Genomic DNA, 14,599 nt, shown 5'->3' with positions numbered 1-14,599 from the left:
CACCTGGCTTCTGTTTTACCAGGCCCTTTGAGTGTGATTCATTCAGCCAGATCTGGAGGGCTACTGTAAAGTGGTCATTATTTGAGCAACTTATTTAGCCTTCCTTTGTAGCTGATGAAAAGGAATGAGCTCTTCTAGCAACCATCCCTTCAAAATGGATCCTTCAAGGAAAGATCCAAGGAAGCCATAACCTGTCTCTCTACACTGAATGAAAAGGGAGCCAATGAGGGACTTATCCAGATCACCTCTGGAGAGGCTTTAAACTTCAGAAAAATTAGATGAATGCTGTTCTCAGAGACAGCATATTTTATGATTGAGCACTCTGGGTGTCTACATGCCTTGAATAGCTCTGCGGTCTCTGCAGCACTGTCTGGACGCTGAGATGCCTTCCCCTAAAGCAACTGTAGCACAGCAGTAGTTTGCTTTTCTCAGTGATGTGAAAGAGCTTACTGATGTCAAGATACTCTTTAATGCAACTAAGAACCATTTCCACTGCTTTGCAGATCTGTGAAGTTATGGCATCGCACAATGAAGTTACTTTTTTTTTTTTTTTTTTTTTGAAATGAATTCAAAGGAAAGGGAAAAAGAGAGACAGAGAGAGCATAGTGAGACTTATATCCTGTGTAATTCCGAGAAGAGGAAGAAGTTCCTGACCCTCCAGTATACCAGCAAGAGCACAGAATAAGATGGTGCTCCAGAAAGGCTGGAAATGAAGATTTTGACCTCAACTGTTTCCTGTGAAACAACAAAAACAGGGGAGAAGTGGGGGAAACAGACCGTACAACTATACATTCCAGCCCATTTTACTGTGTCACTTCATAGCACAAGAGTTTTAAGTGGTATTAAACTGTGCCATGTTAGCAGATTGGTCTTCTGATGTAGACAGCAGAGCTATTGAGAGATTTCAAGCACCCAAGACAGCAGTTGAATTTGTGTAAGTTTACAACACAAAGCCCCTTTCAAGTACTTGGCCAGGCTCTTGCCTACAAATCTAAGCTGCAAGCTTTGCAGTTTCATAAGTAATTTAAACATGGCTAACTGAAGGCTGCTGCCAGAGGGGACAGCCAGTCCCATCCTCCTGCTCAACCATCTCTGAACCTGTCTGTCCCTTCCCTTGTGCCTATCACTTATGAAAGCCACTGAGCTACCTGAATTTAATCTCCACATTGTACAGAGCAATTTTCAGCCAGAGCAAAAAGTCCTGGGATTCCTCCTGTGACTTCAAGACCTGGTGTAAAGGGATGGGGAAGGAGAAGGTGCAACTTTCTGACCAGCAGCAGAACATAGTCTTGGTGACATGGTGTTTTCAAAGACAAAATCAAAAGTAAAATACTATTCTAAATCTGATCTTTTCATTTTTTTCCTAGGTTCAGAGGATCCCCAGCACATTTGTTTTGTATCTAGAGGTTCATTGATTGCTCTCATTTTGTTGTTTCTGCGATGGAAGAGAGATGAGCAAGCCCTGCACTGCTGGCAACCCACACTCACCCCATCCTTGTGATGCCCACATCTCACTTCTCTGGGAGGTGGTAATGAAGACTGCTGTGTGAAGAGGGTTTTTTTTTAGTCCTAGGCATGAACCAGTGTACTGCAGTAAAAAGAAAAGGGAAAGAGCTGAACTGCAGGAGTTTGCCCTGAAGCCTTGTGGCTTCTGGAGACCTTCTCTAGTGTGCTCTCTGCTGAAGCAGAAACCCATGACATGTTTGCTATGGCAAGAATCCTGCTCCCGAGGGAAACAGTCAGAGAAAAGGCTTTGGTATCTCCATGTTATGGACTTTCTTCATAAGAGGAATATTACAAATATACAAGAGCAAGCATCAGAAGAAGAAAAATGTTGCATGGATCTAAAATGTCCACACATCTGTTGGCTGACATAAAGCTAGAAGTAATGATTCACAGCTACATAAACCTCTTTTGAAGTACAAGACAGACATCAAAATCAATCACGTCACCAATTTCAGCTTGGAATGACAAGTGTCTAACTCCTCAGCAGGGTGTCCTTGCTAATATCACATCACCCAAAATAACTGCTCATGCTCCCAAATTACCCAGGCATTCATTGCTTTGCCCTCCCATCGTTTTGGTTTTCGTTCTGTAGCTGAAGACACCGACACTGAGGTGGACGTGAACACCGGGCATGTGCCATGCACAGGGAATGAACGGGTTGTCGTGGGACTCCAGCAGCACTGGGAGGACCCAGGTGGGAGCTGGGCTGGGGAGGTGGCAGGTCCTCTGATGAACACATGCCTTCCTTCCACCACGATGTGGGCATCTCACAGCATCACTGACCATGAGCCCTTTCTTCCAAGTCCATCAAAGAGAAACTTGTATAAAGTGAGTCCCTAAATAGCTAAAATAATTCTGTATTTTGATGAGAAATCATTGGAGTGCTGAATTAGATGCTTATACCTTGCACTATGGATGTTCTTTGTCCTAAAACAGGTCAATAACCTCTGACCACTGGTCAGTGGTTTTCTATTTTGACTTTTTATCAAATAAAAAATAGTGATTTTAAAGAAGTCTGGGTTTTGCAAAGGCTAGATTTACTGTGCAATATACACTTCATTACAAACTATTTTGCATTCAGGGTGTTGTGTGTTTACATAGCCTGGAAGCCTTTTGACAGAAACTCTACTGAAACTCTACTTCTCTCCAGTCTCCTTGTCCTACACAGTGAAAATAAAAATCTTATTTCGGACTCTAACACTCCCACAGCCTCTGGTCCTGCTAACAGAGAGAGGGACTTACCCTGTCCACATAAGCTCCAAACTTTGGTACCTAGGACCACTATTTTCCATGTCTATCTACTTGTCTTAAGTTCCAGCTGCTTCCTCTTATAGTAAACATTTCCATCACAGAAAGTTTCAAACACCTGTTTTTGTTTGTTTTGTTCTTTGACATTTTTGGGGTGGGAGGACCAGGAGGTGGAGAGGGATGCGTACCGGCCAGATAATTTGACAGGGCTTTCAAAATGTTTTTTTTCTTCTCTAAGCATTTTGCTTAGTTTAATAGTTTTCCAAATTTCTAGCTAAATCTAAAAAGCTTTTGGTCTAGCCCACCTCCACCCCTTGCATATTGTAGCAAAGTGTAAACTTCCCCCAAAACTATCTAAATTTAGGAAACCAGACTAAACTTACTGTTGTAACAGTGAAGTGTTAGATCTTATTTATGTATGTAAGATGTACAACCTAAAGCTACTTGCTTATGATAATTTTTCTCTGTCCTGTTCAAATGAAAATAGCAGAGAGAAATGATGCAGTCTTGGCCAATGTTATTTTTAATTCATCAGGATTTATTCTATATGTTTTCTTCCAAGCAATTGTATATTGAAATGTGTGCAGACACATTGTCCTCTGACAGTGGTTTGTTTTTGTTTTTTTGTTGTTGTTGTTCTCCATTTTTGCATAAACACCTTACTGATGGTAATATACACATATATACACATATATACAGAGAGAGGTACTGGCGAAAAGGAATCTATTTATGAGGCTAAGTAACGTTAGACATCTTTCACTAGAAATGTTAGAAATGTGCAGATACTTCTATATTTAGAAAGGGACTTAAAATGAGGAGCCAGTTGTCTAGCGAACAGAGCATCTTCTGCAGCAGGATTTCTACTATGCCTGTTTTTCAGGACTGCTACGGAGCTTTAAGATGCTGTAGCAAATCTGCATCAAACCTCGGATGATACTGAGGCAAGATCAAATAATGATTGCTTGTGAGAGCTCTTTTTTAGTCCTTTCTTATATTCCACTATCTTTTGAATTTGGGTGAGTTTGGTTTTGTTTGTTTTTCTTTTAGTAATAAATTGACGGTTGCTGCAACAAGCTACATGCAAGAATCTTTTTGTATCAAGCCTAGTATCAAAGGACAGAACTGAGATTTATTCTAAATGCAATATTGATAAAATGAGCTGGCCAGCCTGACAGTGCTTCAACAGCCAAAGGCCAAATCCTGCCCCTTTCTGCTTCGGTTGGTACTTTTATCTTATTACTTGAGAAAATGGAGATAAGCAGGCTCCTTGTATGATGGCTTTTAAGCCTTAGACACAAGCAAAACCTTGGATCCTGTATATTTAAGTCATATCTAAAAGTGGTTTTTAGGGCCCTAAGCCGCTTAGATGTTTTTGACAGAGATACTAAGTAACATAATAAAAACACATCAATTTTTACATAAACCTTACTAAAAAATAGCAAAAATATGTTCATTGTTTTGCTTAGCTTTTTATTCCATCATTATGGCACAAGATAGAACTTAAACACAACATCACTGAATAAGTTTTCAACTTCATTAAAATTAACACTAATATGTTTTATAAAATTCTTTTGATATGATACTTTCCTTTATCAAGTGATAATTTTCTCTACAATACTGAAGTACATTGCCACCTGCTGGCCACAAACTTTTTTGCAAATTAAAAACACCAGAAGGCGTATAAAACATCAACATTTAACAATGCAGCATACATTTATTGGAGAAGTAGTATTGACCCCGGCTTTGGCACAATATTTATAGAAACGCAGCTGTGAACTTCTGCAAATGGCATGTTCATTTCCAAAATTCTGTGACTCCCTTTTGCTAGCATCTCTGTCTTTAATTTTCTTTTTGCTTTGTCTAACTTACTTAATGCTGAAGCTTTGCTATTTTAAAGGAAAAGCCATATTCTTTCTCAGTCGTTACACACCTCAGTTTATTGGGTTTGATTTTCTAAAATTTGGATTCCAGTTTATTGTTTTAGAACAATACATAAAATGATATTTATAAATATATATATATTATATCCTGTATACATAACATTGTTTTTCCTCTAGAATGGGAGGGCAGACCTTTGCACTACATCTTTAGTTGGTTTAGGCACGGCCTTGCTCCTGATTTTCTGAACTGCTTCCTACCAGAATCTAAAAATATATTTTTACAATCTATCTTGTATCAAATTTTGATTTTGTTTGCAAATATATAAGAAAAAAAAATGGTATTTCCCCCCCTCACTCACTATTACCCTTATAAAATATATGGCTTTTCATGTTCCTCTCTATTTTAGTGTTTTTCAATAGGCAGTGAAATGAAGGACAACTTCCTCCTTTTTTTTTTTTTTTTTTTTTTTTTTTTTGGTATAAGCACAGAAACCAGCTTGTGCACTTCCTATAGAACTCCAATGCATATCACGGTAATGTAAGTGCAGTGATTTTAAAAAAAGCAGTCATGACTGATTGACATCTGTATATGAAAACATAATATATGATTATCATACAATACCCATTACAGAATATACAATCATCAAAACTGCAGATATATAAATACATTTTAGCCACATTGAAGCAATAGTTTTATCTTATACACAGTGTACGCATACAGAGTTATTAGACTAAAATTTTCATCTTGTTTTTTTCTCAAAAGCTTGCTGAAAAACAGGAACATACTGTATTTGTAAATGGATTGCTTGACAGTGCTGTTAAGAAATTAAAGTGAACAAGGTTTAAAAAAATTATATGTAACTTAGTTGGTAGAAAACACACAAGCCCCCCAGTTTTCCAACATCACTGTTGTTTTCCTATGAGAAGGAGGCAGAATTATGAGTAGCAGTTCTGTTGAGTTTGATCATACAAGGGTTTCTGGGAGGGCATCAGGATTATCGGCTGATAAAAGCTCCCAAATTTGCCATCTCTCTCTTTGCCAATCATGCCAGTCTGGCTCTGAAACATTTTTACTGTTCTGACTGTGAGCTGCCGTTGAATAGATATTACCCACTTGGGTGTGCGGGGCCGATCGCTCCTGCCTGGAGATGGCCTGCTCAGGTGCTTTGGCTGCTGGTCCTCCAGCTGCTCTGGTCCCTGAACTTTTTTCATGTCGTTGAAGTCTCCACAAAGAGTGCAACGTTGAAGAAACGCCTGATCGCTGCGACAATGCAGAGCTTGTTTTTGCTGAGCCAGGGTATGGGGGTGGTGGCCTCTCTTTTCTGTAGGAGGGCTTGGCCATGCTCTGAGAACAACCTGCATGTGAGTCATACTCAGTGAGGTCCTCCACACTGCTTAAAGTCAAGTGCCGCTCCGACTTTGAACGTGACTGGTCCAAACTCCTAACGCTGGCTTCAATATGTGGGTTACTGCACACCCGAGACACTGCAGGATGGAGCTGACACTCGGGAATGGCAGCAGTTGTCTGACTCCTTCGCATGACTTGTCTGCTGTTGTCCAACTCGGAGGAGCTGCCCTGCCATCGAGGGGAATATATGGATAGGTTCCCCTGGGAAAGAGAGCACTGTCCAGGTCGCAGCAAGCTACTTTCATAAATGTTCCCGTAAGAACCTGGGGTCCGGAGTAAGAGAGACAATGTCAGTCTGCACAGTTCTTTACATGACATTTTACAAGTTACTGTTTTTTCCCTGCATCATACCACAGAAGAGAAATAGGGGCTTTTATCATTAGGCTACACAATTAAAAGTTTATCAGCCCCCCACTGGCTGAACCTGGGGACTTGGAGCACGTCTTGCATTTGTCAGGCTACCAGGTGGAGGGTAGAGCCAGGCTCTTTTCAGTGTTGTCCGGTGCCAGGACAAGAGACACTGGGCACAAACTGGAGCACAGGAGGCTTCCTCTAAACACCAGGCAGCACTTCTGTGCTGTGTGGGTGGCGGAGCACTGGCACAGGCTGCCCATGAGGCTGTGGGGTCTCCTTCCCTAGAGACACTCAAAAGCCACCTGGACATAGGCCTGGGCAACCTGGCCTGAATGGCCCTACTTGGGCAGGGGTTGAATCAGTTGAGTTCCAGAGGTTCCTTCCAACCTCAGCCGCTCTATGACTGTGTGAACCTCTAATGTTTCTGATCTGAACGATGTCTATTGTATTTCTGAGTGACTCAAGTACTTTGCTTTAACATAAAGCCTTACAGCACACAGCATCTTTCGATGCACGTGTTTCAGTCTTACAGTTTCTTTGTGAGGTGGGTGCAGATTGCAGGAAAAACAAAAGGCACATTGGGTCAATAACTTGTCAAGACCGTGCTGTTCACAGGCAGAGCCAGAGCTTCCAGCCTCAAAGGCTGTGCTTGTGCCACTACTGCAGCTACTTTCAAGTCTCCACAAGGTGTCCAGCTTCTAGTGAGTTTTAGAACTATGTAAAACTGTTTTCTGAAGTAATTTGAAGATGATTTTTGAAATTATCTTCTAGCAGCTTGAAATGCTGTCATATTTGTAAAATCATTGTGCTTATCTGTATTTTACTGAACAACCCTTTAAAAGTCCAAGATCTGGTCAGTGGCTTATGTACATATTTAACTCTCAGCAACATGAGTTCTCCTATTTGTTTCACTGTGATTTCTCAAAATGGAAATGGAATAATGGAAAGTATTTACACTTTTGTTAGCTTTGGGTTTAAAACTTCTGAGAAATATCTGACCTGTAATTCCTGTATCTTTGCAGCCACTTTTCAGTGTTGAATGCCAAGTGCCCCAGATATCGAAATGATCTTCTGAAACATCTGAATAGGAAGAAGAGCAGGAAGAAGATGATGAATTAATCCTTTTAAAACCATTATTTAGAAACACATAAATGGAATATTAAGTTGAATTAACATAAAACTTTATGTAAAATATCAGAGTTGATAACATATGCAACTGGCTTACTGTGCACCTAGCACAAATGGAACAAATGTACTGTCTGTAATTACTGTTTCAGGCTCGGATCATGTAATTAATTTAGTGAACTCTTTATGGACAGGACACCTGAGCTTACTGAGAGAGTGAAATTTTCATTGTCTTCTACCTTAATGAAGTCATAGAATCACAGAATGGTTTGTGTTGGAAGGGACCTTAAAGCCCATCCAGCTCCAACCCCCTGCCATGGGCAGGGACACCTCCCACCAGACCAGGTTGCTCAAAGCCCCATCCAGCCTGGCCTTGAACACCTCCAGGGATGGGGCATCCACAACTTCTCTGGGCACTGCGCCAGTTCCTCACCACCCTCTGAGTGAAGAATTTCTTCCTAATATCTGATCTAAATCTCCCCTTTTTTAGATTAAAGGCACTCCCCGTTGTCCTACCACTACCCTCCCTGACCAAGATTCCCTCCCCAGCTTTCCTCTAGCCCTCTTCAGGTACTGTAAGGCTGCTGTAAGGTCTCCCCAGGGCCTTCTCCTCCCCAGGCTGAACAACCCCACTCCCTCTACCTGTCTTCATAGGAGAGGTGCTCCAGCCCTCTGATCATCCTCATGGCCCTCCTATGGACTCGTTCTAATACATCCATGCCCTTCTTGTGCTGGGGGCCCCAGAGCTGAATGCAGTGCTCCAGATGGGGTCTCACAAGAGCAGAGCAGAGGGGCAGAATCGCCTCCCTCAACCTGCTGGTCATGCTTCTTTTGATGCAGCCCAGGATACGGTTGGCTTTCTGGGCTGCAAGCACACATTGTTGATTTGTGTTGAGTTTCTCATCAAACAACAGCCCCAAGTCCTTCTCCTCATGGCTGTTCTCAGTTCATTCTCTGCCCAGTCTGTATTTGTGTGAATGGGAAATGTGCACAAAACAGGAGGATTTGGTCAAGAAAAGTTATTTCATGTACTTTTTTAAGGAAAAGAATAGCAAAGCTTCCTCAAGCAGCCGCAGCAGCCACTGTAAGGCATGCTCTAGCATGTATCTTGGGTCTCACAAGAAAGTGCTGTTACATAACAGACTTTTAATCAAATGCACACGTCAGGAGTTGTGCTGGATTCTAACCATTTTGTGCCATTTTTGGATTTCATCTGGCAGTAAAGAAATTTCTTAATTCATCATGGTCTACTATCATTGTGATGCATATTAAAGTCCAAAAGATGGTTAATATGATAAAGCTCCATGTAATTTCCTGTTGATAACTTACTAGAAACCTAATGACATTTTGAAACCTATTCAGAGATTTAGATGCTGAATACATCTAAATAATACCCAGTGGCATTTATAAAGCATACAATTGAGATAATAGTCTAAATCCCATTAATTCCAAAAGGGAATTTAATCACCTAACCACTAACTCTGAAACCAAATGTTTTTTAAAATGCCACCAAACAGTTATCTGCACCACTAAGTGCTGAAATTCCTTAAAGTTTGGCTTACTACACATGTATTTCATGAAAGTAGTTATTACTGTTTTTTTACATTTTAAAATGAAAATAGTCTGAGAGTGCAGGTGAGCTATCAGCTTTAACAACAGTTTCTTTATAGAAGAAATCATTCAGGTGTGCACTCCCTAGACACATATGGAAATTATAGATCTCTGCTCTAGTATTGCTAGGTGTGTTATTAGTAACAGGTGTAAAGCTGTGCAGCTCAGCTGTATTCTACAATGCAGTGGAGGTCATTCTTTTCAATTGGAGAAAATTTACAGCATGATGACTTAAACTCAGATTTTTTCAAAGTTTAGAGCATAACCTTGTAGGTATTACAGTCCTGCCAAGCAGCACTAGAAATAACAGTCTTTACAAGGCTGAAGAGCAGGACATACAGAGTTCTGTTTTACTAAACAAAAGCTTCAAGTTTTGACAAATTCCACACTAAGAGCATCCCTAACAGCTGGCTGAGCTAGAAAGGAGGACTGAGCAAACACTTAAAGCTCAACAGAAAAAAAAAAAAAAAAAAAAAAAAATTGTTTACGCAATTGCAATTGTTTACGCTACAATAACCTCAAGTCCTGATAGCTGACAATATAGAGCAGACACTTTACAATTACTTCAGAAACCCATGTTCGTCACTTAGAAAGTGGAACAGGAGCAGGATATACCTTTTCCAGCCTGTGATGCAGAAGAATTCTCCTTTGTCTTAGGCTGCAAATGACCAACCAGGGTGTACTGTTCAGGCACCCTGTACAGCTTATCTGGACTGCGGGCAACTTCTTCTTGCGTTGCCATCAGTGAGCGTTCAGAAAGTACTGGGGAGTTGTTGTCATACGGAGAGACATCTCCGCTCGAAGCTTTGTTGGAGTCTGTGGAAGAATGCCTTTCTCCCGTGGAGTAGGAACCTTCTGATCGCAGCATCTCAGGACTTCTGGGAAATATTGTTAAACAAATTACTGTTAATGAACAACGCTTTATATTCACTGCTACAGGTGCAGTTTGACATCATACAGATAAAATTAAATGCAAAAGTATGATCACAGGTGCTGAAATGAAAACACTTCAGAAGCAGTATAGAGGTGAATTTTCCATGAGTAAAAAACTTCTGCCACGAAGTGGCCAGCAGAGGCCACTAAAAATCAAAAGATGTTGCTAATCAGGAAAAAAAAAAAAAAAAAAAAACACAATCATACACTTCACCACAGGAAATTAAACAGTGAATCAATTCCTTATGTTACCTTGACAATTCTGCTTGTTGCAACAATAAATCTGAGGGTTTGATAGGGAAGATTAGTTTGATTATAAGCAGTATGCTAAAATCAGTTCTTCCATTCTAAATAATACACAGTCACTGAAATCTAATACTTTACTCATCTCTCACACTGTGAGAAGGATCCTCCTTAGAGACATCAGAAGGCAAATACACTATAGAGTACTACCAGATATTTCTATCATATTTCTGATATGGGCAGCAAACAACTGGCTCTGGCAATAACTTCTAGAACTTCTTTTACCATTTCAGCATAGGCTGCATTTATTTTCAAACAAACAAACAAACAAAAAGTAAACAAAACACCCACCAAAAGGTACATTCCAGGCTCAGAAAGAAACATCTCTTTTTGGAAAGTGTGTTGGGGACACCAAGGGAGATTTCTTGAACTGTTACTGTTTATTATGTAGACAGGAGGCAATCTGTAAGCTATGGAACCTCCCAAAGCATATGTAGAAATACTCTGTAAACAAACACTTTTTTTTTTTCCTGTTGTATGCCCATAATTTATATTTTTATTACTCATTTTTTATTTCTCTGAACCTTGATCTTTGTTTCTTAGATGCTTATCTTATGCTTGCTCTTCTCTTGAACAAAACACTTTTTATCAGTTGCCTCACATTAATATCTGCTCTGATCACACGTGTTATTACAAAGGGTCTTTCTTGTATACTGAAAATGGCCAGCCCTTCTCAGAGTCAAATCCAAAGACAGCTTGAACTCAGTGAGCAGCCAAAGCACATTATTTGTTGTGGAACAATAACCCTCTTTCCAGACAAATGAAGTAAAACTGAGGAAGGAAAATAAAGAAAACATACAGTGGTAAGACAGGCTAGCCACAGCAGACTAAAGATTAATACACAGATACTGACAAAACTTAATACCACTTTGAAGTAGTGCTTTTTTTTTCCCTTATTGTCTTACAAGTGCTGTGTCCCAAAACATAAAATATATACACTCAACATCATGTTTATTATGTTTCTCAGTATTCTTTTTTTTTTTTTTTCCCCAGTGTAAAAGGAACCATAAAGCATTGGGACTGAATTAATAATGCTTTCTCCCAGTTATCTCCCAGCAAGAAAACCACCACTGAACTGATCCTGAACCGTAACTGGGGCCAACTCACAAAACCAGAGCTGCCATTTGGCTAAGCAGCACTGTCCCAGGCTTCCCAGTGTGGCTGGCATGGTAATGCTGGGGAGTCATTAAAACTAATTGTAAATCATGCCTCAACTATGTAACTTCCCATCTCAGCCTCCCAGATGAAGACGAGCATAGGGTAAATTAATCTAAAGCCACAGTATTTATGTTGGCTTTTAAATATGTAAAATGCTATATCAAACTAAAACCCTTTTTTCTTTTTTTTTCCATATGTTCTAAAAAAAAAAAAAAAAAGGGAAATAAAAACACAACCAAAACCAACAACAACAACACTTATGCAGTGCGTGTGAGGTAAAATGAGATGCATTTAAGCAATGTCTTGAGGAATTTTAAGAGAGCCAGAAAAACCTGGGCAAAAATGGGAAAAATTGTTGGTATCTGCAGATTTCCTCTGGCCAAATATCTTTCTTTCCAGCTTTCTAGACTGAGTGACATCTAAACCTCATCCTGTTACCATACAGATGTGCCTAACACACTGACGCCAGTGAGGCTTATCTCATGTAAATTTTTGCAGGACCATAACCTAACTATGTTGCACAGAGCAAAGGAGGTATCTAACTATTTAGCCATGGCAAGGTAACACAAGGAAGGAGGGGAAAGAAATGCAAATGAAACAATGTGGGAACAAAAACTTGAGCTTTGTGTAACATTGATTTAATGTCTTACCTTGAATGATCTCTTATAGTCTAGCTTGTCTCAAGACAGAGCTCCTGATAAAGATTTACTTAAATGGAAACTGTCAAGTTTTTGGAAAGGTCCAAACATTCAAGTTTCTAACCTCATTTACTGTTTCTCCTAGTAAAACCATGCAATTATTTATACTTAATATCATTTTCAAATTTCTTTAGAAAAAAGGTCTTAAAGAAAATGTCTGTAGACTCTACTAATCTTACTGTAAGAAACCATCAAAATGTATAAAATACTATACAGCTAGAAATTGATCTCATACATTTGCTTTACATGCATAACCTCAAGATGATATTTAAAAACAAAAATCTTTGGCTCGCAGCTTTCCAAATAAAGCATGAATCTCCATGTGTTCCTTAAAGCAAAAAAAAAAAAAAAAAATGCATCTGATTTGTTTACAGTTTGAGTTAATTATCAGAGAGATATTAATCTTATCCTGGATAATTGTGAGACTGTCTACCTATACGCTGGGGAAAAAATAAATATAGAGGCAAATGTAAATACTGCTCAGGATACACACCTATATGCAGCCTATGAATAAGGGTAGATTATGAGTCCCATTAAAAATAATAGAAAATTATGTATTACTAATGTGAGAAATTTTTAAGGCAACTGAAATATTTTCTGCAGGTTTTGAACTACATTATGGAAAAGATTTAAGAAGTGGTTAAGTGCATGAATCTGACTGAAAGGTTTGAAAGCTACAGAAGGAACTTGTGCAGCACTTGTTCAAAAATACTATTTCAGATTCCAAAACAAAAATCAACTATGCTGTTAAGGAGTCTTGAGTTTTCCTTTTTAATTGGCATCCTTCTGAATTTATTATCCACCAGAGTCTAGAAGCATGGGCAACTTGCAAAAATTTTAGTAACAATAATTATTTCTACTGAGGACGTTCCTACTTTTCCATAGGCATCAAGGTCATCAAAACCAGAAATCCCATTTTAGTTTTGGCAGAAATACTTTTCTGCTACAACTTAAAGCTTCTGAAAGGAAAAACAATTATTTCTTATAAGAGGCAAATCATACACAGTTTGATGGCTTGGCAGCATGAAGTAGCAATTTCCATATATATTTGAGGTGCCCCCAACATAGCATCTTATTGCAGGATTATGATGTGGTTGCTACTGTAACAGGGTAGAGGACTCAGTGATTCGGGAAGCTTCTGTGTTTAAACATACTGTATGGAAATTAAAAACTATTGTATGGCCTCATCTTGGGTGCCACAGGTTAGGGTGAATTAAAACCTATCATCGCTATCAAAAGCACACTAAAATTGCACAAATTTAAAATACGTTTACTCTGAAATTACTCTGTATTTACTCTAAAATTACTCTAAAACACATCTATTCTATCTACTAAACATGATAAGCAATAAATAGTCGTAAGAAACATTTTATTTTTGTGTTAGTTTAAAGACGCTTCATCTTACAGCTGGAAACTGCAAATTCCATTGTCATCAAGCCAACATACAAAAACGTTGGGATAGTCATCCACAAAAGCAGACTTCATAATTGCAGCCACTAGTAATTAGTGCTTTACCATGACCAACTTCCATAAACTCCCTGACACATCAATTCATGATGCTCAACTCTTAAGAGAACTGAAATATGAGGAACAACTGATTTGTCCTCCCTTGAGGAGGAAAAGATATTGTTTTCTATTAGATTAGAACCAAGAAAGCATTTGCAGTGACATCAAAAGCAGAGGTGTGAGGGCATTTGCAGAAGCAGGACCTTCAGTGCAAGTAATATAACATTAAAGTCTTGAAGTTGACTCCATGCACTATGTTATGCAGCCAACCAGCTTTTATGATGAAGATTCTCTCAAGAATATCTAAAGTTTTCTGTTCCATGGGTCCAAATTTGGAATGTGCTCTTGAGTATATAATCAAGGAAATTCCAGGAGTTGTACGGACATATTTTGGAAGCTCGTTGTTATGAAATCAACACAAATATCTCCTTGTTTTCTGCTTTCTCACACTTCTTACAGGAAAAATAGCTAACAAATATGTATCCTCAAAACTGATACTATGTCCTGAAAAAGATTCATCTCTTAAGAGCATCACACTTCTAGCGATAACACTAAGCAACACTCACTCTAATTGCCTAGAATATCTTAACCGAGAAGTTGCAATCACAGTGAAAACATACTTCATTAACATTAAGAATAAATCACTTACATGATACCAGAGTAGAAGACAAATGAGAGAGAGCAAGTTTTTCCTATCTCATACCTCATCTGCCCATTACTGAAAATACAATAAATTGGTACTAGTATAGCCATAATACTCCTATTTGGTTTAGTAACCTTTTCTTACAAAACCGTTTTGTCAGTTGTGACCAGCTTTGCACAAAAGATCTATTTTCTCCTGTAGGTGTGCATGTTGGCTGAAAAGTAAG

The 14,599-nt window shown here is 39.0% G+C and overlaps 1 protein-coding gene across 8 annotated transcripts in view; it reads right to left on the bottom strand.

The window, feature by feature from the left end:
- Positions 1-3,271: 3,271 nt before the first annotated feature.
- Positions 3,272-14,599, bottom strand: part of ARHGAP6 (Rho GTPase activating protein 6) — a 317,893-nt gene continuing 306,565 nt past the window's right edge. For 7 of the 8 annotated variants that reach the window (XM_035340749.1, XM_035340979.1, XM_035341140.1 and 4 more), the window contains 3 exons: positions 9,748-10,010; positions 7,396-7,476; positions 3,272-6,305 (listed from right to left, as the gene is read on the bottom strand). In XM_035340749.1, the coding sequence (XP_035196640.1) occupies positions 5,599-6,305; positions 7,396-7,476; positions 9,748-10,010 (1,051 nt within the window). In that variant the 3' untranslated portion in view covers positions 3,272-5,598. The remainder of the gene's footprint in view (positions 6,306-7,395; positions 7,477-9,747; positions 10,011-14,599) is intronic. The other variant, XM_035340824.1, reaches the window with a different exon arrangement.

The sequence above is a fragment of the Oxyura jamaicensis genome, chromosome 1, assembly GCF_011077185.1.
Source record: "Oxyura jamaicensis isolate SHBP4307 breed ruddy duck chromosome 1, BPBGC_Ojam_1.0, whole genome shotgun sequence".
In the NCBI taxonomy this organism is placed as follows: Eukaryota; Metazoa; Chordata; class Aves; order Anseriformes; family Anatidae; genus Oxyura; species Oxyura jamaicensis.
Note: the sequence above shows the minus strand (reverse complement) of the source record. Positions and strands in the feature narration are given on the sequence as shown.